Source organism: Ictidomys tridecemlineatus, chromosome 5, assembly GCF_052094955.1.
Source record: "Ictidomys tridecemlineatus isolate mIctTri1 chromosome 5, mIctTri1.hap1, whole genome shotgun sequence".
NCBI classification, from domain to species: Eukaryota; Metazoa; Chordata; class Mammalia; order Rodentia; family Sciuridae; genus Ictidomys; species Ictidomys tridecemlineatus.
The window spans coordinates 36,727,326-36,752,811 of record NC_135481.1 but is presented as its reverse complement, the minus strand read 5'-3'; the positions used below and the strand labels follow the sequence as shown (position 1 = coordinate 36,752,811).

The window sequence follows — 25,486 nt, the reverse complement described above, 5'->3', positions numbered from 1 at the left end:
ACACCGTTTTTATAAAGACATTCCAGTAAGTCATAAAACAGTGCCAGGCCTCCTCAATTCTCCTTCCCATTCCCTGATTCTTTGGTTTGAGAACCGTCACCTCTTTTTTGGTTCAAACATTACCCCTTCTGTTTTGAGAACTCTCTAGGGCCTCCTAAGGTTACTGATTTCCCGGTGTCACATCACTTGTAGTTGGGAAGGTCTTTCCTGGGTTTTACTCAAATCCCCCTTGCTGCAGTCTGACCTCATAGCACTCATGAGTCCTGCACTCAGCAGAGATGGAGACTAGCCAAACACTATCTTTGGAATAACAACTCACCAGGGACTCGGGGCCGGAAGGTCATTCTGTCCCAATACTGCGCAGCCTTTCTGAGCACACCCAGGGCCTGGGGCAAGGACAGGGAAACAGAGGATGGAAACCAGGACCCTGGCAGGCAGTGACCAAAAAAAAAAAAAAAAACAAAAAAACCCCGCCAGACGATAATACAGACGCACAAACACAGATGGAGACGATATAAACTCGGAGACAGAGGGACAAGATGGCTCCCTCACTTCGGGCGAGGCTGCGGAATTGCCAGACAGTACTTATCGGGGACACATCCTAACTAGCGGCTTCTTCTGGCGACAAGGCAATCGACTGGGCCCTCCGCTGGGTCCCTCTGAGCCCCTACTCCAGCTCAAGTCGGAGTGGAAGCACCTTCTGGAACACTGGAGGGGGGTTAAAGGTGGCGGCCACCACCCCCAACCCAACGAGAACGCAGAGCCAGAGGCTCGGGTGCCCCAGCCCGGCCCCTGCGGCGTCAGTGCACCGCCCTCTGACAGGCAGCGACCAATGAGCGGCTCCTGCCGCCGGCCTTTAAGAACCGCGCTCACTCTGTCTGCAGCGGACGCTGAGAGCAAAGCACTCCACCGGAGTTTCCATGGAGACCGAGGCCCGGCCGGCGCGGCCTCGCGGCGTTGCCATGGAGACAACTCCCGGGCTGGAGCTCCGAAGCTCGGGCTCACCGCTGTCTCAGAACCCTGCGGAGCGGCTGTGCGAGACCGAAGCCGGGGTGGCGGCGGCACGCTGGGACCTGAGAAAACACTCTTTGCTCATCGTGATCGGCGATATCGGTACCGAGAGCCAGCTGAGGGCCGTGCGGGCCCACCTTGAACAAGGTGAGCTGCTGTCCTGGCTGTGCCTGCAGCACCTCCACCCTTGCTTCTCCGCCATCTGCATTCATCTCCCATTGCGCACGTCTGCGTTCTCCATCCCAGTCCGCACTTTCAGAGACACGCGCCCCGGTCACCTGCATCGTCCATGCCTGTGTCCGTATCCTTCCAAGCTGCTAACAGCTTGCTTCCCCATCCTTTCCTCACACCCGGTGCTACTCTGCAATCTCCATGAGTAGGGGGAACTCTGTGCAGCCCCTAAAGCCCCTCTGGTCACACCACACCCCTCTCCCGCAGTGTCCTGAAAGTCCTCACCATTCCCTGTAAAGTCCATGTCCCTACCTTCAGTTTCTTCTTTAGGTCCCTGAACCGCACAGGGAAGTTTCTGAACGCGGCGTACAAATGTCAAATCTCTGAATGCCAGCAGCCAACGTGAGAGTGACCTTCGGGACCATCAGCTCTTCAGTCCTCACCTCCCTCTCCTGTGCCTGTGGCGCAGTGCTGCGGAGCCACCTGCGGGTGGAAGCTAGTCACCCTGGGGTGGAGGAAAGGAGAGGGGCATAGAAAGATAGAAGGGAGATTCTAGAATCTGATTAAGATGTAAAGACCAGGAAGGCAGTCCACAGTATAGGGCCTTTAGGGTCTACTTTTACCAGAACTGGGCAATCTTTCTAGAAAATTGCTACCTATAAATTCATTAATGACGGAGTTTAATCGAAACTCTGTCCTCCTCTGGCATTGGTAAGAAAAGGTGCAGGTTAGGAGATAGACAAAGATACTAATCATCCTCCTTAGAGATAGCTGATCATGGCAGCTGTCCTGATCCCCTCTTTTCCTTCCCCTTATGTGAGATTGAAAGTGCTTCCTGCAGTCCTACCCACTAACTCTATCTAGAACCCTCTTTGTTTCTTTTCTCTCACAGGGATTCTCTCCTGGAACATTGACTTATCATCCTTTGACTTGAACCAACAGTTGAGACTCTTCATTACCCGGCACCTAGCTCACTTCTCCTCAGAGGTCAAAGGTTAGGACTAGTGTCATTTTTCTCAGTGCTTTGGGTGAGGGCTGGTCACAGAGGTCCAGTCTCCCTGGCAGAACTGGAATTGTGGGAGGTGTGGGTGGGGGAGAAGGGAGGATTCCTGATGGAAAAGTCAAAGGTCTCCATAGCTATTTCCACATGCCCAGTATACTTTGCAGACTCAGGGTATGATAGTAGAAGGAACCTGGGGAACATAATTTCTCCAAAAAGAGAATTGTCTGTGGACAGCTGTTGCCATGTTGAGGTATTCATTTTGACTGATCAATCAACTCTCATGCAAAAATCCACTCTTTTCATTTGTGTTCCCCTTTCTGCATACCCTGTTCTGCATCCCTGCTTCCCTTTACAGACACCCCATAATGTCCCACTCACCTTTCCAGACTCTTGCTTAGCAAAGTCTACTCTCCAGGATTCAGGGTTTCTACTTCTGCCTTTGGCCTAACCAACAGATCTTCAGAGTAGACAGAATCCTGGTGCCAAAGGCTAATAAGAACCATCAAATCCAAGATGGAAAGATGGGTTCTCCTGGATTTATTGTTACAGGAGCCAGTTATAGTGTGAGATTTGGACTGAGATCAAAGCTTACAGAAGGTGATTTCTCATTCTGCTGGGTCTGAGAAATGAGTTTGAGAAAATATTTTAAGAACCATCATTTAATGACAGAGGGGAGATTACAGAAAGTCTTACATCCTGTTACAAAAGTACCAGGTATCTAATCATCTTATTGGTAAATTTTGAAAGCTTGACCATGTAGCTTTATAAAATATAAAATCCATGCCACCAAGTAACTGAATTCACGTATAGATAATTCTCAATTCTCTAACGTAGATAGTCACCTCTCTTCTTCCTGCTCTTTCTCTTAACTGTCAGAAATGTTTTTGTTGTGTCTTGATCACTAACTTCTCTAGAGATGCTGCTGAAAAGGTTAATATGACTAAAGCTCCATTACCTTAGGAATATCTGCAGCAATTAAAAAATGTGAGGCTGTCATCTTCCTGATGTTATTGGCTTCCTGTAAAGCTAGCCATAGCCATTTACTCTTTTGATACCATCTTCTATTTATTTGTTTATGAGAGGTTGGTACTTTTTTTTTTTGGTACCGAGGATTGAACTCGGGGCACTCAACCACTGACTGGTGGTCAGTGGTTGCTATATGATCATACACTCTCAGGGCTTACTTTAGCAAATACCCATCCCTATTTTGTATTTTATTTAGAGACAGGGTCTCACTGAGTTGCTTTGCACCTCATTTTTGCTGAAGCTGGCTTTGAATTTGCAATCCTCCTGTCTCAGCCTCCCCAGCCACTGGGATTACAGGCGTGCATCACTGCACCCTGTGAGAGGCTGGAACGCTTAATTAAAATGTTTGGTAATGAATAAAGCAAAGCAGAACTTACAATGACTGAGTCCAAAATGACCTTTCCTACCTCCTCAGTTTCATGGGAATGAGAACTGTGCAGTTCCTGTCACCCCATGTCAGAAGGACTACAGCTTGTTTGTCCCTATCTTGAAATTCTTAATGATCTTTTAAAAAGGGGCCCCACATTTACATTTGTCACTGAGACTACTTTCTATTTAAAGTTATTCATGTCATGGCTTCCTCCATTTTTCCCTGATGACTATGAATCAACTGTTTTACCACTTACTACTCCTAGAAGCATTAGTGCAAGGTGATAAAGGGATAAAAGAGGATGAAATTTTTTAAAAAATTTGTAGTTGTATATGGACAAAATGCCTTTATTTTATTTGTTTTTATTTTTATGTGGTGCTGAGGATTGAACCCAATGCCTCACGCATGTTAGGCAAGCCACTGGGATTACAGGCGTGCAAGCACTCTGCCACTGAGCTACAACTCCAGCGCAAGAGGATGAAATTAATGACTAAATTTAAGTTTGGAGATTACCTGCTGATATTAATAATTCACACAGAATTCTCTTACCTTGTCCCTTTGGCCACAGAGACTTGAAAGTAAGCTATTTTCTGGAATGAAAAGAAATGATCAGAACTTAAATCAAAGTTCTTAGGCACTTTTGCAGATTAAGATGAAGGGATCTTGGGAAGAGGCTTACAGGGAGCTGTATAATTATTCTCAATCACAGATAGAGAAACACTTACTAGACCTTTTCAATCAAAGAGTTTTGCTATGGTGTCCTCCAGGGGCTTAGGATCATACACTCTCAGGGCTTACTTTAGCATATTGATATTTTTTAGGTTTGGACATTTTCACAGTGGCCTGTTTCCCTGGAGAATAGTGGAGAATTTCCTGGAAAAAACCCCACAGAGCTCAAGACAGCCACAGCTACAGCCCCACCCCTGCTGGCTCCTCTTTCAGCTGTCCCCACAAACAACAGTCAGCTCAGAGCAGCTGCAGACACTGCCCCTCCCTTCAGCCTCATGTGAGTGAGGAGGCAAAGGACAATTGCTAGTGCCTTATTACTTGACCCTTTTCTGCCTACCTCACAGACTGGACCACCATTTCTAACACCATCTCTAACCTGGGCCAAAATGATGAGAAAGGGGACAAAAAAATGTATCCTACAGTGATGACAGGAAGAGTGCAATTATTCCTAGGCACCACCCCCTCCACATTTATCCACCCACACATAGAAATGAGGGACCTTCTGAAGGATAGCCAGTGGCCCAGCTCCTTCTAGTGGTCAAGCCTGGTAAAAGTTTTCAAGGGCAGTTTTTGCATCAAGTAGTCACCAGCAGTGACTTGGGGCTTTTCTTTATAACTCCGGCAAAAATATCTGCAGCTTCTAAGCATTTTAACACAAACCTAGAAACTATTAGAACAATGGAAAATAACTTTGGGCCTGGGGATATAGCTTAGTGATAGAGCATCTGCTTGGCATGTACAAGGCCCTGAGTTCAATCCCCAACACTTCGAAAAACGAAAAATGGAAAAGAAAGAAGAAAAGAAAGAAAGAGAGAAAAACTGAATTTAAATAATACTATGATAATTTTACTGAGCACCTATAGAAAAGGGAGGATTGGCTGGGTGTGGTGGTACCTGCCTACAATCCCAGCATCTCTAGGATCACAAGATTAAGGCCAGCTTCAAAAACTTAGCAAGACCCTCAGCAACTTAGTAAGACCCTGTTTCAAAAGAAAATATAAAGGCCTGGGGATGTAGCTCATCGGTAGAGCACCCCAGGGTTCAATCCCCAGTATACACATACACACACACACACACACACACACACACACACACCGAAAGAAAAAGAAAAAAAAAAGGATGATTGATTTTTGAGGACTAAAAAACAGACTGAGGACCCCATTTGAGACCTTCTGTTTGACTTTCTGTTATCATCAGTGTGCTTAGAAAGGATACTTCTGTTACTCCTGCTAACATGAAAGCCATCCTGAATTAGGACAACAGCTAATTGGTCCCTGGACCTGGGGTCCATGTTGCTGTCTGAAATGGGAAAACTGGAACATGAATAAAACCTTAAGTTTCATTCTGCAGTGCATCTCCATTCCTAGCTTTACCTGGAAACTTGGGGTAGTCCAGGATTCATCTGGTCTGAAATTCTGATTTAGAATTTCCCTGATCACCGAAGTGACCTTTTGCAGACTTCCAGTGGCAAGTTACATTACAAGTTTAAGATTTCAGGAACATAACACTTTTCCTCTTTTATGCCAGTCAATCCTTACAGCATTATTAAAAGATGGTACTAAGATTACATTCATTTTATAGTTCAGGAAGCAAGCTCTGAGAGAAATAAAGTAGCTTGTTTAAAAGCATGATAAGTAATGGTGGAGTTGGGTCTCAAATCTAGGGACTCTGATCTTACTTTGTGCCTGAGCTGTAGCCTGTCTCTCTTCTTTGGCATCTCATCTTTGCATTGCAGCAGAAACTAGGGACACAGCAGGTTGAGGGTTGGTTGTTGTGGGTGGCTGTTCAGAGGGTGAGGGCTGAAGGAAAGCTCTGCTGTGAGTTGGACCTGTGCCCAAGGTGTGGCCCTTGGAAATGGCAGCTAAGAACAAGGGTGGGCTCCACATTGGGTTGGGAAATGTTATTTTGTTCTCAAGTCAAATGTCTACTCAAGTTTCCCTCCTAACACTCCAGAGAGCCCTAGAAAGCAGAAAGGAGATAGAAGGCTCAGGTAGGAAGAAACAAGAGCTATGAAACTGCAGAAGGGAGGTATTTCCCTTTTGTGATGCTCTGAACTTGGTCTGGTTTGCATTGTGTACCTCTGCAGAAGGCCTCTTCTTTCCTAATGGGGCTGTTTCCATGTTGCTGCTTAGCATCCCCGGATCTGAGCAAGGATTCCTCCCTCCTCCCCCCCCTCCCCCCAGGAGTACTGGTGACTCAGCTCCTCCTCTTCTCTGACTGCAGTTGGTGGGGGGGGGGGATGCTGAAAGCAGAGACTATTTTGGCTTCTCTGACCTTCAAAAGCAGTCTTGGCAGCCAGGGGCAAGGGTGGGGCCCTTGCTGTGGTGTGGGTGGGAGAAAGTCTCTGTGCCAAGGTCTTAGGAGCTGGCCAGGACTGGGAAGGGTTAATGAGGAGAGGGCAGGGTGTGAGAGCCTAAGCATCACTGTTGGAAGTCAATGGCAGAGCTCTTCAGATCCTTCCTTTGAGTTCTGAAATACTTTAGTATATCTAAGACAGAGGTAGAGACTAAGGGACACAGGGTCAACAATAGAAGGATCAAGATAATGTAAGACATAGACAGCAAAGAGATACAAAATGGTACAGAGAAAAGAAGGGTATAGAGACCCAACCACCTTAGAAAATTATTATTTTTTTTTCTTAATCCAAATAGTACTTTATATTACATTAATAACTGGCATATAATAAGAAAACCTTGCTTGAGCTGGTGGTCCTTAGTCCTTGTTAATTCCTTCTCTGAAAGCAGAAATCTCCCTGCCCCTTCAGAGATGCTTCCTTATATCCAATGACTCAAGAATCCCAAGGATCAGGGCCTTTGTGGTTGCTTAGTTGTGCTGCATTGGCACAGACTTGTGCCTCAGGGTCCCTGTGCCCCACCCCAAAAGGCTAGGAACCATATCCACTCCAGAATTTCAAACCACCCTTCACCCTAAAACAAACTAATTTCTGCTCTCTCTTGTGTCTATAGCTGTGGTTCAAAAGAAAGTTTAGCTCAGCATATCTCCCATCCCCCACCTGCCCCTCATGTTGGGGCCCCCAGCCTCTTTGTCTCCTACTCCTACAGGGACTGAAGTTCATTCCCTGGGTCCATCTAAGAGAAGAGGCAGCAGATGGTTTCTAAGAGAAAGGGGAGGGCCCATGTGGCCTGGGTCTTCTATATCCCTGCTCTGTGCTCTAGCAAATAGGGCTTTGGTCTTTAGGTTGATGCAGAAAGGGTATTTCTTAACTAAGCAGGGTTGGGCAAGAAGAATACTATGGGCCATAGGATGTCACCCTAGCTCTTTAAACTGTTAGACAACTCCGCAGCCCACTAGAGCCAAACTGAAGCAATGGAGCACTGACATTGTGAAGGGAAAGAAACAGTTAAGTCTCTAGTGCCTCGTCACAGACCAGCCCCTCTTCCCCGCCCTGGCGCCGCCCTCCCCTTCTAGCGCCCCCCCACCCCCACTCCCACCCCAAGTGCCGCAGACTCTTCCCTGAAGCTGCCGGCTGAGGCCGGAGCTGCCGCCTCCATGAGGGGCTCCCTCCCACACCCCAGGGTAAGAACCAAACCGATGGGCTTGCAATGGCAGAGAAGTGAGGGTGCTGTGATAGGGAGATGGGATGGGGGTAACAGAAAGGGAGCTGATACCTGGCAATCTGGTGCATCTTGAACTAGCCCAGCGGGTTGGGCAAGCTGAGGGAATGGAAAAAGAGGATGAACATGGGGGTCATCCTGGACCCAGAAGCAGGCAGAGGCGACCAGGGGCTGTGACAGTTCACCTCTGCAGCTGGGCGGGGGTGGGAGACATCAGTCCTGGGGCAGCAGCAGAGGGTGGTGCCACTGGCTCTGCCTGGCAGCTTAGGGTGCTGGAGGGTTTTGGGGGCTGTCTTTGGTGAGAGGCAGAAGAATCTGAAAAAAAGGGGTGTTATGGGAATGCACCTAATGGGAAGGTTCCTGGGTGTCAACTGCTGGATTGCTTAGCTGCTCCTATGCTGAGGGTGAATGGGGTAGCGAGTTTTTGCCAAGTAAGGGAAGGTGGGGAACACTATGGAAAAGAAGGGAGAAAAGGGTCATTAAGACGTGGCACATGCCTCCTCACAGACCAACCGGTTTGCAAAGGGTTCCCCCTACCCCATACCCTGTGGGCTGCTTTGAGACTGGGGCTTTAACCCCCACCACCACCTTTGTGGCCCCGCAGAGGCCACTTCAGAGATTGAGAGCGCTGCCTCCCCAGCAGCTGCCCTGCATTCCCGGTACTCTCTACCCCTCAGGTTCCCTGTCTCAGCCCCACCCCCACCTCATCTCTGCTTTTCTTCCCAAGATGGGGGCTCTTGAACAGAGGAGCCAGTTTCTTCTCCCTCTCTTCGTTCCCCCCCACCCCAACCCCCCATGCAGAAGCAGCCAAGAAAATGACTTGTCATGCTGGGGTGGGGGGTGGGGGCGGAGCTGGAGGCTGAGCTCAGTGCGCACACTCACACACACTGCGGCAAACTGCAGCTGCCCGATCACCCCCCCCTTCCCTTCTGCCTCACTGCGGAGACACCTGCCCTCCTGTCTGCTCAGCCTCCACACCCGCAGCCCACCCTGCACCCTAGTACTGGCCAAGTGAAGTGCCCCTGCCTCAAAATAATCCTCTCCAAAAAAGGAAAAAAAAAAAAAATAGTCGGTTCCCTTCAGTGGGAGAGCTGGGATGTAGAAGAGAGAAATAGGCTTTCCCCCAGACCTGAAAAGAGGGGCAAAGGATATAAACCATGGAGCTGACAGTCAGAATCACTCCCCAGGGGTACAGTGAGGAATAGTCTTGTGCTAGGACAGGAACTGGATCAGAGAGGTCTTGTGGTTTATAAACTGGGGACTTTGGAGCTGTGTGGAAGAGTGGTAAAAAGCAAATCAGTTTGCACCATAGTTATTTCTCTTTTTGCCCCATCTAGCTCAAAAATGTGACCTTGTTTGTTTGGGGAGTCATTGTTCTTCTAAATCCAAATTACTTGAGGCTGGCAGCTTGCTGTACCTTGATATCTGACCTGCCCAAACCTTGCCTGCTCAGAGATGGCTCTGTCCTCTGAACTGACCTCAGAGTTTCCCTCAATTCCCAAGTTTATAGAAGAGAATCCTTGAACTCCTTTTGGGCCCAACACACCCTGTATGGGATTTGGTCTTCTGGCACCAATCATGGTTTATTTCCCCTGCAGTTGCATTTATAGCTCTGTGCTGCCAGATCTTCCTGATCCTAGCATTATTTCTCTTCCTCTTAACAAAGGCCTTGGCCCCAGGCTCCTCTTGTCTGAGCCCAGAAAGAAAAGAGTTGGGTCACAGAAGAGGGTCTAGGAAGCAGATTATGAGCTCTCCCACAAGTGTCCTCCAGACAGCCCACTTTCCAGGCCATCTGTTGGATTCTCTGCTTGTAAGGTTAACTCCCCTGTGACTGTAATTGGGAAGAGGGTGGGGGAGAAAGGGTGGAAGCTGGGAACAGTAGCATCCTTCTTAGTATTGGTCCAACCTGCTACTTCCTTTGCTTCATTGCTTGGTGTTTCATGTGATCCTGGAGAAGGGCAGTTAATAGGGGATATGGGGATGTTTTTTCTTTCTCCATGGTCTGGGGAGCACCTGAATCTCTCCTTCCTTATTTGTGTCTTTCTTTATTTCTTTCTTTTCTTTTTTTGGTATCATTGAATACAGGGATGCTTCACCACTGCGCTACATCCCCAATCCTTTTTTACTTTTTATTTTGAGACAGGGTCTTGCTATGTTGCTTAGGGCCTCGCTAAGTTGCTGAGACTGGAATGGAACTTGCAATGCTTCTGCCTCTGAGTTGCTGGGATTACAGAGGTGTACCACCATACCCAGCATTTACGTGTTTCTTGTTTGTGAACCCCTCGCTCCCCATCTGCATGGCAGAAAGGCCCATAGGAGAGGGGCGAGGATGAGAGGAGAAACTATTCACAAGGAATGGGTTGTACGATAGTGAACCAGGCCTCTCTGGAACCTAGAGACATGAAGGTGAGGTGGAAAAAGAAGCTGTGAAAACTTTGGGCATGGGAACAAAATGATTGTACTTGCGTGTGAGTGCAGGTTTGGCTGGCTCTGGAGAACAGAACCTTAAGTTAGATCCTGTATTCACTTTGAATTGTAAAACCCTGAGCTGAGATAGCACTTGTTTCTCTGTCTTCTGGAACAGGAGCTCTGGCTTAGGATAGGAGATTGGAAAAGAGGACTAGGAGTCTGTACACTCCACAGAAACTCCCATGTTCTTATTTCTAGACACTCTGCTGGCATGAAAGCCCAGGGCAAAGGCAAGCTAGTGAGGAGAAAGCTAGTAACGATCATCATCCCAAGAGACCTCTATCCAGCTGAGCCCTCCCTCCCCAGGCAGCACCAGGAGCTTGGTGCTCCAGAGGGACAAAAGCTTCTTGTCAACTGTCTGAGTTTCAGGCAGAAGGGTGGGGACTTGGGCAGCAGAGGGTGTGGCGGATGAAGGGAGGGAGAAGACAGTCAGTATGGAAGAGGGGAGATGGAAACCCTGAAAGGGAAAGGCTGGAATAGCCAGTTCCTTGACCTTATTTAACTGTATACGAGGCAGCAGAGTCAAGGGATAACCAGGCTTCTCTCTTTCCCCTAAGCCCCATTTTCTGATTGTACATTCTTCCCTCTCCTGCTCTCAGGCCAGAGGACCCTCTGCCACCAGAGTGAGATCCTAGAGACCACCATCCTGGTAAACCCCAGTGCAGACAGCATCAGCTCTGAGGTAAGGCCAGGGCCTGTGACTTGCCAAGAGGATCGCTGTAAGTGATGTCATCCACCCTTTCCAATGCCACTACTTTAAGCCAAGAATCCTCTGTCTGCCATCTAAGCTGACTTATAATATCCAGCCCTACTCTGAAGGTGTTGTAGGGGACACTTCTGGCATGTCCTTGCAGTACTGGATGGAGGCAAGAATGTTCAGTGCTTTCCACTGTTTTCCCCACATCGGTGACCACTCCCCTCCTTCCATTCCAGGTTCATCATCTCCTTAGTAGCCCATCGGCTCACAAACTACTGATCTTGAGTGGGCAAAATTTAGAGCCTGGGGGAGACCTCATCCTTCAGAGTGGTACCTACTCCTATGAAAATTTTGCACAGGTCCTTCACAACCCAGAGGTAAGTTTCATGTCTGAGTATTGAAGAAGAAGGGGATAAGGGACAGGATTTGAATTGTGGGGAGGAATCCAAGAAAGGGAAAGTCTCACATTGCCTTTCTATCAGGAGTACTGACAGAAAGGTAGGATTTCACTTTTGGAGAGAGCTGAAGATTAAGGAATTAAATATGAGTCAGGCTAAGACAAACTCAGTGATCTGATCAGCTTCTATTTCCCATTCCTCTAGATTGCCCAATTGCTCAGCAATAGAGACCCTGGAATCCAGGCCTTCCTCACTGTGTCGTGCTTAGGGGAGGGTGATTGGAGCCACCTGGGACTGTCCAGTTCCCAAGAGACCCTGCATCTCCAGCTAAACCCTGAACCCATACTACCCACCATGGATGGTGTGGCTGAATTCTCCGAGTACGTTTCTGAGACTGTGGATGTGCCATCCCCCTTTGACCTGCTTGAACCCCCCACTTCAGGGGGCTTCCTCAAACTCTCCAAGCCTTGCTGCTATATCTTCCCAGGTGGCCGAGGGGACTCTGCCCTCTTTGCTGTCAATGGTTTCAACATTCTGGTAGATGGCGGTTCTGATCGCAAGTCCTGCTTCTGGAAGCTGGTGCGCCACCTGGACCGCATTGACTCAGTGCTGCTCACTCACATTGGGGCAGACAACCTGCCAGGCATCAATGGACTTCTGCAGCGCAAAGTGGCAGAACTAGAGGAGGAGCAGTCCCAGGGCTCCAGCAGCTACAGTGATTGGGTGAAAAACCTCATCTCCCCTGAGCTTGGAGTTGTCTTTTTCAACGTGCCCGATAAGCTGAGGCTGCCTGATGCCTCCCGGAAGGCCAAGCGCAGCATTGAGGAGGCCTGCCTCACTCTTCAGCACCTAAATCGCTTGGGCATCCAGGCTGAGCCTCTATACCGTGTGGTCAGCAACACTATTGAGCCACTGACCCTTTTCCACAAAATGGGTGTAGGCCGACTGGACATGTATGTTCTCAACCCTGTCAAGGACAGCAAGGAAATGCAGTTTCTCATGCAAAAGTGGGCAGGCAATAGTAAAGCCAAGACAGGCATTGTGTTGGCCAATGGGAAAGAGGCTGAAATCTCAGTGCCCTACTTGACCTCTATCACAGCTCTTGTGGTCTGGCTACCAGCCAACCCTACTGAGAAGATTGTACGTGTGCTTTTTCCAGGAAATGCTCCCCAGAACAAGATCTTGGAGGGCCTGGAAAAGCTTCGGCACCTGGACTTTCTTCGCTACCCGGTGGCCACACAGAAGGACCTGGCTGCTGGGGCTGTGCCTGCTAACCTGAAGCCTAGCAAAATCAAACAGCGGACTGACAGCAAAGAGAGCCTTAAAACTGCTACCAAGACAGCTGTGAGCAAGCTGGCTAAACGGGAGGAAGTAGCAGAAGAGGGAGCCAAGGAGGCCCGCTCAGAGCTGGCCAAGGAGTTAGCCAAGACAGAGAAGAAGGCAAAAGAGCCATCTGAGAAGCCCCCAGAGAAGCCTGCCAAACCTGAGAGGGTAAGGACAGAGTCAAGTGAGGTACTGAAGGCAGAGAAGCGAAAGCTGATCAAGGACAAGGTAGGGAAGAAGCACCTTAAAGAAAAGATATCAAAGCTAGAAGAGAAAAAAGACAAGGAGAAAAAAGAGATCAAGAAGGAGAGGAAGGAGCTCAAGAAGGATGAAGGAAGGAAAGAAGAGAAAAAGGATGTCAAGAAGGAGGAGAAGAGGAAAGATACCAAACCTGAGGCAAAGAAAATTTCCAAACCAGACCTGAAGCCCTTTACCCCTGAGGTACGTAAGACCCTCTACAAAGCCAAGGCCCCTGGAAGAATCAAGATGGACAAGAGCCGAGCTTCCCGGGGGGAGAAGGAACTGTCTTCTGAGCCTCGGACACCCCCAGTGCAGAAGGGGACTATACCACTCCCAAATGTCAGTGGACACAGGGAGATGGTCCTGTCCTCACCAGAGGACCTCACACAGGACTTTGAGGAGATGAAACGTGAGGAGAGAGGTTTGCTGGCTGAACAAAGGGACATAGGACTAGGAGAGAAGCCACTCCTTGTAGATACTACAGAGGAGGGACCTCCAAGCACAGCTATCCAGGGAACACAACTCTCTGCCCCCAGGATGGAACAAGAGGAGCAGGTAATGAAGGAGAAAGAAGTTATCTCAGATCTCCCTGAAGAACAAGGCAGCAAAGACAGAGGCCCAGACTCTGGGGCTGAAACAGAGGAAGAGAAAGATACCTGGGAGGAAAAGAAGCAGAGGGAAACAGAGAAGCTTCCAGAGACAGCAGAAGCCAGAGAGGAAAATGAACCTGAAGTAAAGGAGGATGTGATAGAAAAGGCTGAGGTAGAAGAAATGGAGGAGGTGCACCCTTCAGATGAAGAAGAAGAGGAAGAGACAAAGGCTGTGGGTTTTTACCAAAAACATATGCAGGAAGCCTTGAAGGTAATCCCAAAGGGCAGGGAGGCTCTTGGGGGCCGGGAATTGGGACTCCAGGGAAAGGTGCCTGAAAGGGAGACCTCATCATTCCTAAGCAGCCTGGCCACCCCTGCAGGAGCAACTGAGCACGTCTCTTACATTCAGGATGAGACGATCCCTGGTTATTCAGAGACTGAGCAGACCATCTCAGATGAAGAGATCCATGATGAACCGGAGGAACGCCCAGCTCCAGCCAGATTCCCTACAAGTACATATGACCTCCCTGGGCCTGAAGGTCCTGGTCCCTTTGAAGCCAGCCAGCCTGCTGATATTGCTGTTCCTGTCACCTCAAGCAAAGGCTATGGAGCACCAGAGACTGAACTCACCTACCCACCCAACATGGTGGCTGCCCCTTTGGCTGAAGAGGAGCATGTATCCTCAGCCACTTCAATCACTGAGTGTGACAAGCTTTCTTCCTTTGCCACATCAGTGGCTGAGGACCAGTCCGTGGCCTCACTTACAGCTCCCCAGACAGAGGAAACAGGCAAAAGTTCCTTGCTACTTGATACAGTCACAAGCATCCCCTCCTCCCGCACTGAAGCTACTCAGGGCTTGGATTACGTGCCATCGGCAGGTACCATCTCACCCACCTCCTCCCTGGAAGAAGACAAGGGCTTCAAATCACCACCCTGTGAGGACTTCTCTGTGACTGGGGAGTCAGAGAGAAGAGGAGAGGTTGTAGGGAGAGGTTTGGCTGGGGAGAGAGTTGTGGAAGAGGAAGAGAAGAGGGCAAATGTAGAGATGACTGAGAAACTTCACAGTCAATATGGAACTCCAGTGTTTGGTACTCCTGGACATACCCTACGTCCAGGGGAACCAGCCCTTGGAGAAATAGAGGAGCGGTGCCTCAGCCCAGATGATAGTACAGTGAAGATGGCTTCTCCTCCTCCATCTGGCCCACCCAGTGCCACCCATACACCCTTTCATCAGTCCCCGGTTGAAGATAAGTCTGAGCCCCAAGATTTTCAAGAAGATGACTCATGGGGGGACACTAAGCACACACCAGTTGTGGGCAAGGAAGATGCTGCCAAAGAGTCAGTCAAGCCAGGGCCTGAAGAGGGAACACTAGAGAAAGAGGGAAAGGTGCCTCCTCCCAAGAGCCCACAGGCCCAGGAAGCACCTGCCAGCATTGTTGGGATACATACAGGCTGCACCATTCAGCTATTGCCAGAACAGGACAAAGCAATAGTCTTTGAATCCATGGAGGCAGGAGAGACTATGGAGGCAGGAATTGGGCTCCCAGGCCCAATTTTGGGAACAGAAGCCATTCCCAGAGAATTGAGGACATCACTCCAACAACCTGGTGAACCTCAGAAAGATGAGACACTCCTAATTCCTGATCGAAGTCTTTCCCCTGAAGATGCAGAGTCTCTGTCTGTCCTCAGTATAGTCTCTCCAGATACTGCCAAACAAGAGCCTACTCCCAGATCTCCCTGTGGACTGACAGAGAAGCACTTACATAAAGATATTTGGCCAGAGATTTCTCCAGAAGGCACACAGTCACCTTCTCTCTCAGAAGAGAGTCCTAGCAAAGAGACCTCTCTGGATATCTCTTCAAAGCAGCTCTCTCCAGAAAGCCTTGGCACCCTCCAGTTTGGAGATCTAAGCCTTGAAAAGGGACCTCTAATGCAGGCTGATGACACCTCTTACCATCTAGCTCCTGTATCTGTTCCAGAGCCCAATGTAGCCACAGTGTCACCTTCCACAGATGGGACCACTGTATATCCTTCACAGACACATATCACAGATGAGAGCCCTGACAGAAAATTACCTGCCAGCTCCTTCTCTCACTCTACACTGTCAGGGGATGGAAAGCATTCACCTGGGGTAATCACGAGCCCCAGTGAACATCTGACATCTGATAACTCCCTCACCAAGAGTCCTGAGTCTTTGCCAAGCCCTGCCATGGAAGACATTGCCATGGAGTGGGAAGGTAAAGTTCTGGGGTTGAAAGACAGAACCCCAGAGCAGGAAGACAAAGAACCCGAGCCAAAGGATGAAATCCTACATCAAAAGGACAGAATTCTGCACCAGAAAGATATTGTTGTAGAGCAAAGGGATACGACCATGCATCAAAAAGGTGAGACTCTGGAAGAAAAGGTTAAGGCTTTGGGACAGCAGGATAAGGATTTGGAGCAAAAAGGCAAAGACATAGACCAAAAAGATACATGGCTAGAGCAGAAGACAAAAGACAAAGTCTTAGAACAACAAGATGAGGTCCTGGAACAGAAGGACAAGATCCCAGGAGAAAAAGACAAGGTCACAGCCCTGGAACAAAAGGACATAGCCCTAGAACAGAAGGACAAGGCCACAGAATCAAAAGATAAAGAAAAAAAACACAGTGACTTAGAACAAAAAGACAAGGTCCTGGAACAGAAGGATCAAACACTTGAATCAAAAGACAAGGAACTAAAAGACAAGATCTTGGAACAAAAAGACAAGATTGGAGAAGAGAAAGACAAAGCAGTAGAACAAAGAGTGCAAGGTTCTGAACATAAAGACAAGGTTCCAGAAGACAAAGTCCCTGAAACAAAGGGCAAAGCCCTAGAACAGACAGACAGAATTCTTGAACAGAAAGACAAGACCCAGGAACAGGATAAGGCCTTAGAAAAGAAAGATCAGTCCTTAGAACAAAAATATTGGGCCTTAGGAAAGAAGTATGAAGCTCTGGAACAAGACAGTAAGATTGCTGAACAGAAAGATAAGGCTTTGGAAGAAAAGGGCAAAACTCAGGGACAGGAAAGCTTCGTTCAGGAGGATAAAACCATGAAACTAAAGGAGACAACAGTAGAAGAAAAATCTCCAGAAAAGGTCAGAGCTGCAGAACAGAAGGGAGAAACTCTGCTGGAGAAGACCAAAGCTCTGGGACTGGAAGAGAGTCCAGTGCAGGAGGAACAGGGCCAAGAGCAGGAAGACAGGTACTGGAAGGAGCAGGGTATGGTCCCGGAGTGGCAAGAAACACCTCCAATCAGAGAGGAGCCAGTTGGAAAACAGAAAGATCCTGTACCAGCTTGGAAAGACACATCTCCTGAGCAGGAAGTCAGGTATTGGAGGGACAGAGATGTGACACTTGAACAGGACGCATACTGGAGAGAGCTGAGCTGTGAGAGGAAGGTCTGGTTCCCTCACGAACTGGATGGCCAGGGGATCTGCCCACGGTACACCGAGGAACGAGAGAGCACTTTCCTCGATGAGGGACCAGATGAACAGGAAGTATCCCCTCTGCAGCAGACGCCCCGGAGTCCCTGGGCCACAGATTTCAAGGATTTCCAGGAGACTTCACCACAAAAAGGGCTGGAAGTGGAGCGCTGGCTTGCTGAGTCACCAGTTGGGCTGCCACCAGAGGAAGAGGACAAGCTGACCCGCTCTCCCTTTGAGATCATCTCCCCTCCAACCTCTCCACCTGAAATGGTTGGACAGCGGGTTCCTTCAGCCCCAGGACAAGAAAGTCCTATTCCAGAGACTAAGCCCATGCCCCCCATGAGGAATGAACCCACCACCCCCTCATGGTTGGCTGAAATCCCACCGTGGGTGCCTAAGGATAGACCCGTTCCCCCTGCACCCCTCTCCCCAGCTCCAGCTCCTCCTACATCTGCTCCAGAGCCACACACTCCTGCACCCTTCTCCTGGGGCACAGCTGAGTATGACAGTGTAGTGGCTGCAGTGCAGGAGGGGGCAGCTGAGTTGGAAGGAGGACCATACTCCCCCCTAGGGAAGGACTACCGCAAGGCTGAAGGGGAAAGGGAAGGGGAAAGTGGAGCTGGGGCTCCTGAAAGCAGCCCCTGTAGCTCAAAGGTCCCAGAGGCCAGTGAGAGCCATGCCACCAGGGATACTGAACAGACTGAGCCAGAACAAAGGGAGCCCACACCCTATCCTGATGAGAGAAGCTTTCAGTATGCAGACATCTATGAGCAGATGATGCTTACTGGACTTGGCCCTGCATGCCCCACTAGGGAGCCTCCACTTGGTGCAGCTGGGGATTGGCCCCCACGCCTCTCAACCAAAGAGGAGGCTGCTGGCCGAGACACATCTGCAGAGAAGGAGCTTTCTTCTCCTGTCTCACCCAAGAACCTCCAATCTGACACTTCAACCTTTAGCTATGCAGCCCTGGCAGGTCCCACTGTGCCCCCCAGGCAGGAGCCTGAGCTAGGGCTTAGTGTGGAGCCCAGCCTCATTCCACCTGCAGTGCCCCCCCGTGTCCCTATACCCCTCAGCAAAGGCCCAAGCCCTCCTCTCAACGGTAACATTCTAACCTGTAGACCAGATAGGAGGACCCCGTCCCCCAAAGAATCAGTCCAGGGTCACTGGGATGACAGCACTAGTGACTCAGAGCTGGAGAAGGGAGCTCGGGAACAGCCAGAAAAAGAGACTCAGTCCCCAAGTCCCCCTCATCCCACCCCTGCAGGGCCCCCCACATTGTGGCCTGAAACTCAGGCACATACCAGCCCTTCCGTGGACTCACACCTGGGTCCTGCCCGACCCAGCCTGGACTTCCCCGCTTCAGCCTTTGGCTTTTCTTCATTGCAGCCTGCTCCCCCTCAGCTGCCCTCTCCAGCTGAACCCCGCTCGGCACCCTGTGGCTCTCTTGCCTTCTCTGGGGACCGAGCTCTGGCTCTGGCTCCAGGACCCCCAGCCAGAACCCGGCATGATGAATACTTGGAAGTGACCAAGGCCCCCAGCTTGGACTCCTCTCTGCCCCAGCTCCCATCACCCAGCTCTCCTGGAGCCCCTCTCCTCTCCAGTCTGCCACGACCTGCCTCGCCAGCCTTGTCTGAAGGCTCCTCCTCTGAGGCTACCACACCTGTGATTTCAAGTGTGGCTGAGCGCTTCCCTTCAGGCCTGGAAGCTGCAGAACAGGGGTCAGGAGAGCTGGACCCAGGAATGGAGCCAGCTGCCCACAGCCTCTGGGACCTCACTCCTCTGAGCCCAGCACCCCTAGCTTCACTGGAATTGGCCCGGGCTCCAGCTCCAAGCTTGGCTAGAGACATGGATGATGGCACCCTGCCCTGCCGCCTAGAGTGCTCAGGGGAAGCCACCAAGAAGCTGAGCCCCTGCCAGGGTCCCACTGGGGATTGTGCAGCCAATGGCCCAACTGAAACCAGCCCGAATCCCCCAGGCCCTGCCACAGCCAAGACAGAAAAAGAAGAGGCTAAGGCCTGTCCTGCTTGGGAACGAGGGGCCTGGCCTGAGGGAGCTGAGAGAAGCTCTCGGCCTGACACACTGCTCTCTCCTGAGCAGCCCCTGTGTCCTGGAGAGGGTTCTGCTGGCTCACCCCACAGTGTCTCTTCTGAGGTTGAGGCTGGGCCTCAGGGATGTGCTGCCGATCCCCGGCCACACCGTGGGGAGCTTTCCCCATCCTTCCTGAACCCCCCTCTGCCCCCATTCACAGATGACAGTGACCCTTCAACTGAAGAAGCTCAATTGCTAGGAAAAGTGGGGCGGCGCCGGGCTGGAGGTTCAGGGGCCACAGGGGGCCCATGCCCTGTGGCTGATGAGACACCCCCCACGTCAGCCAGTGACTCAGGCTCCTCACAGTCAGATTCTGATGTTCCACCAGAAACTGAGGAGTGTCCATCCATCACAGCTGAAGCAGTGCTAGACTCAGATGAAGATGGGGACTTCTTACCTGTGGACAAAGCTGGGGGGGTCAGTGGAACTCACCATCCCAGACCTGGCCATGACCCACCCCCTGTTCCCCAGCCAGACCCCCACCCATCCCCTCCCCGCCCTGACGTGTGCATGGCTGACCCTGAGGGGCTCAGCTCAGAGTCTGGGAGGGTAGAGAGGCTTCGAGAAAAGGAGAAGGCTCAGGGGCGAGTAGGGCGCCGGGCCCCAGGCCGGGCCAAGCCAGCATCCCCGGCACGACGTCTGGATCTTCGGGGAAAACGTTCACCCACCCCTGGTAAAGGGCCTGTAGATCGTGCATCTCGGGTATCCCCTCGACCACGCAGCACTACAACCCAGGTCACCCCAGCAGAGGAAAAGGATGGACATAGCCCCATGTCCAAAGGCCTAGTCAATGGACTCAAGGCAGGACCAAGTGAGTATATCATGAAAAGAGGAAGGAGGAGATTGTGGGTTTGGGCTCCGTATGGGCTAGTCAAAGGCTCCAGCCATGGGAAAGAGGGGGAAGGTTGCCAATAGGGTACTACTTTTCCTCTACAATATGTCCTGGCTTGTCTCTACAGTGACCTTAGGTTCCAAGGGTGGCTCTGGCTCCCCTGTATACGTGGATCTCGCCTATATACCAAATCATTGTAGTGGCAAGACTGCTGACCTTGATTTCTTCCGTCGAGTCCGTGCATCCTACTATGTGGTCAGTGGGAATGACCCTGCCAATGGCGAGCCAAGCCGGGCTGTGCTGGATGCCCTGCTGGAGGGCAAGGCTCAGTGGGGGGAGAATCTTCAGGTGAGTAGCAAGAGATGCCAAGGAAGTATTCTGTTCAAAGCTTCTTAGAGGCAATAGCAGAACATAGTCCCTATTCATAAAACAACGTGGTCCTTTCTTGGGCAGCAGGCTACTTCTGAGACCATCAGGTGCCCCTACCTCTCCCCTATGTTCCCTTCATGATCTCACATCAGGTATGTCTTGTCTCCCTCCTAGGTGACTCTGATCCCCACTCATGACACGGAGGTGACTCGTGAGTGGTACCAGCAGACTCATGAGCAGCAGCAGCAACTGAACGTCTTGGTCCTGGCTAGTAGCAGCACTGTGGTCATGCAGGATGAGTCCTTCCCAGCCTGCAAGATTGAGTTCTGAAAGAACCTCCCTCCCTTACCCAGAATCCACTCCCCCAGCTCCTTTAGAGAATGGCTACTGCTGAGTCCTTTGGGGATGTGGGAGATGGAGCTGGGGGGTGGGCAGTGTCTTGCTGTGGGGACTTGGTCTGGGCTAAATGGGAGGTATTATCCCTTCCCTTCATTAATTTCTGAGAGGGGTCTTAAAACCAAAGGTAACAGGGATAGTATGAGGGAGGGCAAAAAATTAGGATAAGAGGTCACCCGATGCCTGAGAACCCTGGAGTGGTACCCTCTCCTAGCACTGCCAAGTTTGGTATTGGATGGGGAGTGAGGATGGGTCTCAGCAACCTCCTCCCTCATGGAGGGAGATTATATCCCCAATCCCAGGGGCCTCCTTATCTCTATTTATTTAGCATCCCTGGAAGGATTTCCATTAGTAATTTATGTGGGGATAGGATACTATCAGTGAGGTGCCCAGAGCTGCACCCTTTCCTCCATTTTCCATTCCTTTAGCTGCCAAGGTCTGAGTTCTAGCAGGGGTCTTAGGGTACACCACTGCTACACTGTCCTACTGCTTCTTCAGTATCTGAATGTCTCAATCCAAAACTTGAAGCTCTTTAGACCAACAGACTGGTGAGAGGAGAAAGGAACTTATCTCCCAGTCCCTGCTTCATACCATTCACATCCTAGGGCTGTACCCAGACCAGGCCTACAAGGCAGCACAAAAGGGCAAGGAGAGCCCCAGTCCCAATCCCAATTCTTCCAAACTCCCTGACCCTTTGAAGTTTTCAGTCACCCCATTCCAATTATCCTGACACCTTCTCATCCTCTGCTTGGCTTCTCTGCATGTGGTCATCTGCTGTGGCCTGGTGTGTAATGGGTTAAAAAAAAGCCACTGCCTGACATCCCAACATTTGACACCCCAGCCATGTGTGACTCCCCCAACATTTCACTATGCCATTCTGCAGCTGAAATGGGAACACTGGCTGCCTCTCCAAACCCAAAGTCTTGGAAAGAGGATCTGGGAGGTGGAGACCAAGCCAGAGGACTTGGGGGACAAAGAGAGGGAGGAAGGAAAGAGGGAGACAAAACTGAGCTATAGCTTAACTCCTACAGAGTGAAGTGAAAATACCACCCCAGGAGAGGACCTCACCCCAAGCAAGCCAGTGAGCAGCCCCATCAGACTACTGCTGGACTGAGAAATCCAGACGCTGATAGTCATCGGGGCTTACCTTCTCTGCCAAGTGACTGAAAAACCAAAATGAGCCCACCTTGTGTTCTTCCTAGCACCCACCCTCCCCATGCTGCTGTGCTCTGCTCCTCCCTGCACTTTTCCTGCTATAGTTCCCAGCTGCTGTAACAGAGCTGCCTCCAAGTCTAACAATAAATCAAGTTCATTGCAGATGGTGTAGTGCTGCTTAGGCTTTTTTGGACTCCACACATTGCTGAGTTACTGGGCCCTGGCTTCTACCTCTCTGCTTCAACCAGCGTTGTCATTTATCTTGGAAGACTCCTCTGATTACTAGAAGCAGTTCCACGACCCAGAGGGAGCCAGAGAACATAGTCAGGGTGGGTGAAGGGAGAAATAGTATGGGAGTCAGCATAATTTCTGAAAATGGAAAAGAATGCCTAAGTATGGGGAATAGGAGTGTAAGGTGAGAACATACATTTGGTTTGGGGGATGGAAGAGGGGTAGGATGCCTCCTGGGAATGGGATCTGTATTCCAGGGGGTCAACAGCAGAGGACCATTTTAAATGGATAGAGAAATAGCAAACAGGTAAGGAGTTGAGGGGCCCTATTAGATCCAGAGCCTATTGAGGTTGGAAATGCCCCCTCATTGTGTAGTCACTGTGACTATTCCCCCAGAAAAGTAAAGACCCTGGAGTTCTCCCCTTTTGTATTTATAGTACTCATGTAGTAAAAAGTTAGGTCCCTCCCCAAAACCCTTTATAGGGAGGGGGATATTGTAGTCCTCTTTGTGTTCTGGGTTCTCCCAATGTAAAGATGTCAGTGGGAAAGAGAAGGGACATGGCCTCTTTATATCAAGTCCTCCTGACATTCATTCCAAGTCATCAGAATGAAAAATGAAACGAAGACTCCAAGGGTCAAGTACCCTCTGGTGCTTCTCAACACAAATCTCCACTCCCACTACCCAGCAGTCTATTCATTAAAGACATTTGAGATGGTAGGCTGACTGCTCCAGGGACCTTCTGGGATGCCAGAGCTCTACATTTTTATGGCCCATTGTTGCTAAACTGTAATGGCTTTTGACTGATTCAGATTCAGTCACAGACACAGATTAACAGTCATTTTCATTCTTAAATTCACAAAGTCATCACCACCACCATCACCATTTTCGTTCTTTCATATTTATTGAGCACTCATAATGTTCCGGCCCCCCCCCCCACTCCAATGATTGCATTACCCCTCCTACCCACCCCCACTCCCATCCCCAGATCTTTGGGAAAAGCTTCATAATCACATCTGTTCTAAAGATACATGATATGAGGACAAACTTCTTGGGGACCCTGGAGTGTTTGGTCTTTGGCCAGTCTGTCCCTGGCAAACTACAGAAATATATATATATATGTATATATATATATATTTTTTAAAATCTTTTCTCATGTCTGTACAATATTGATCTCTGTTAATTGCTTAAAATAGAACCTGATTCTCTACTACAGCATCTCCAAAGCCAAATAGCCCCACAACAAAAGGAGGCCCAGCTTCACAGATTGGCCAAAACTCCTCCAGAGCATTTTAAGTAGTTACTCTGAAGTTGCACAGCAATCTAATACCTATTTTTTCCTAAAATAATTGCCCAGAGGAGGAGAACTGGGGTACATGGATCACTTGGAGATGATATGTAAATACCTATAAGCCCAGTCTGAAGAATAGTGGCCATGACAATGTTTGGGAAGGGAACTCTATTTTCCAGACATTTCAGATGGCCATCCAGGGCCCATCTGAGATTAATAGAGTCCCCCTGAATGCACATCTAATCTAAGGTACCTTAAGAAGTTGTGAACCCCTGAATACACATCTGGTCTAAGGTACCTTGAAAAAGTTTTGAATATTTCCCCAGAAAAGAAAAGACCCTGGAGTCCCCCATTTTGCATTTCCTGTCCACAGTGGTGTCTTCAGCAGTTAACAATCTGAGATTTCCTGGGATAATCAGAGTAGGTTAGGTAACGATAGACCAGCCTATCCCAAGGAAATCATATTCAAGTCTAATGGCTAAGTGAGAAGCCAGTGGCTGCTTTGAACATGAAACTAGCTCCTCCCACCGCAAGCTCAGCCCTGGCACAGGCATGCTTCATGCCAAGAGGACTGCATCCTCAGGCACCTCTGTTGTGAGCCAAGGCCTCACTCTGATCAGTGAGTTAGCCAACACAACAAGTTTCTGACTCAAATAGCTGGTATAATGTGACACCAATAATGAGAAAATGATCAATTACATGTTGCTGGTGGAAGGAGTGAATGCTGGTCATGGGCTAGAGACTGGCTTTAGATCACTAGACAGACACTGCATTTGGGGAGCATCCTCTCTAGGCAGCTGATCAATCACCTCAGGGACCACCCAAGATTGCTGACTAACCTCCTCAGGGATCTCCTGGGCCTGCATATTAGTCTCCCCCGGGAGATCCTGAAGTGGCTTATCAACCTCAGGGATGTCTTGAGACAAAAGATTGATTGCAAAAGCCTCCTGGGCCAACTTGGCAACCTCCACAGAGAACTCCTGGCATGGCTGGCTGATCTCTTCAGGGATCTCTTGGATTGGCCTGCCAACTTCCTCAAGGGTTTCCTGGACCAGGCCGCCAACCCCTACAGAGACCCTATGGAGTGGGCTGCCAACCTCCACAGAAATCCCCCAACATGGCTGGCTCACATCATCATGGTTCTTGTGGCAAAGCTGGCAAACTTCCTTAGAGTCTTTCTGGCATAGTTCACTGGCCTTCTGGCATGGTGGGCATGTGTGGGTAAGAGTATCTTGGTTCTTCTGGCATGGCTGGCTGATATCAGGGATCACCTGGCATGGCTGGCTGACCTTCTCAACAACTTCCTGGCCTCTTAGCTGGCTGGTTCCCACAGGAGGCTCCTGTGGGGACTGGTGTAGTTCAGAAAGCTCTTGTTGCCCTTCAATGGGGAACTCTTGTAGTATTTCATTTCCATGCGTCTCCTGGAACAGCCCAAGGCCTTGACTTTCTTCCATCACATATGCATTTAGAGAGGTTTGATCACTGAAGCCAAAATGGGAGTTGCCATCCACTGCAGTAGGGGAGGAGGGACCAGCACTGGACACAGTGCTGGAAGGGCCACTGCTGTCTACAAAGCAAAGTCAGGAGAACAAGTGAGACAAGCTAGAAGAGTAAGCTCTATCCTATGCATAGTTCAAATGCTAGAATGGATGGCCTGTGCTACTTGGGATCTGGGGAAAGAGGAACTGAATTCCAAATTCAATAGATACTAAATTTGCCCAGTTCAGGAATTGTCACCCTGGTCTAATGGTTACTATATGAATAGCACTAAGGTTCATCTAAGACTTCAGGAGAAAATAATGAGGGCTATTTCATCTGGTTCTTTCATAAATATACTCTCATCTCAACTCCAAATTCCCATGGCTCCTCATTCCCACTTTAGATGCATATGTACATGTTAGCCTAATGGTTCATAATTAGTTTTACATATCAAAATTGTGAAAAAAATTTTAAAAACAAATTTCCAGTTTCTATCTCCAGAGATTCTAATTTAGTTTTGTATAAAGGCATGGGTGAGGGAAGCAGGGAGGATGAGGATAATATTATTTTGTTGAAACACTCCCAGTTGAATCTGATGTA

General features: G+C 49.6%; 3 protein-coding genes across 23 annotated transcripts in view; 1 reads left to right on the top strand and 2 right to left on the bottom strand.

Moving 5' to 3' along the window:
- Tp53bp1 (tumor protein p53 binding protein 1) overlaps positions 1–760 on the bottom strand; it is a 96,224-nt gene extending 95,464 nt beyond the window's left edge. Inside the window, exons 1-2 of the mRNA XM_013358133.4 lie at positions 496–760; positions 320–386 (exon numbers count right to left, since the gene is read on the bottom strand). The gene's annotated coding sequence lies outside the window, so the exon portion shown is untranslated. The remainder of the gene's footprint in view (positions 1–319; positions 387–495) is intronic.
- Positions 761–879: 119 nt separating this feature from the next.
- On the top strand, positions 880–22,049 carry Map1a (microtubule associated protein 1A). Of its 2 annotated transcripts, XM_005316486.4 has the most exons (7): positions 881–1,158; positions 2,075–2,176; positions 10,954–11,036; positions 11,288–11,428; positions 11,654–19,946; positions 20,095–20,315; positions 20,511–22,049. In XM_005316486.4, exons 1-7 carry the CDS (start codon positions 921–923, stop codon positions 20,664–20,666), a joined length of 9,234 nt encoding a protein of 3,077 aa, XP_005316543.2. In that variant the 5' UTR covers positions 881–920; the 3' UTR covers positions 20,667–22,049. The 2 variants fall into 2 exon arrangements, with proteins under 2 accessions (XP_040130137.2, XP_005316543.2); XM_040274203.2 differs by lacking the exon at positions 20,095–20,315 and having other exon boundaries at positions 880–1,158; positions 20,511–20,671.
- Positions 22,050–23,264: 1,215 nt separating this feature from the next.
- Ppip5k1 (diphosphoinositol pentakisphosphate kinase 1) overlaps positions 23,265–25,486 on the bottom strand; it is a 43,093-nt gene continuing 40,871 nt past the window's right edge. For all 20 annotated transcript variants that reach the window (XM_040274209.2, XM_078049705.1, XM_078049707.1 and 17 more), the window contains one exon: positions 23,265–24,974. In XM_040274209.2, the coding sequence (XP_040130143.1) occupies positions 24,136–24,974 (839 nt within the window). In that variant the 3' untranslated portion in view covers positions 23,265–24,135. The remainder of the gene's footprint in view (positions 24,975–25,486) is intronic.

Bases quoted from the DNA above. Each gene is read 5' to 3' on its own strand.
- Map1a (XM_005316486.4), top strand. From the start codon at position 921: ATGGAGACCGAGGCCCGGCCGGCGCGGCCTCGCGGCGTTGCCATGGAG. The intron at 1,159-2,074 runs GTGAGCTGCTGT...TTTCTCTCACAG, and splicing joins GCGGGCCCACCTTGAACAAG to GGATTCTCTCCTGGAACATT. The intron at 2,177-10,953 runs GTTAGGACTAGT...TCCTGCTCTCAG, and splicing joins CTTCTCCTCAGAGGTCAAAG to GCCAGAGGACCCTCTGCCAC.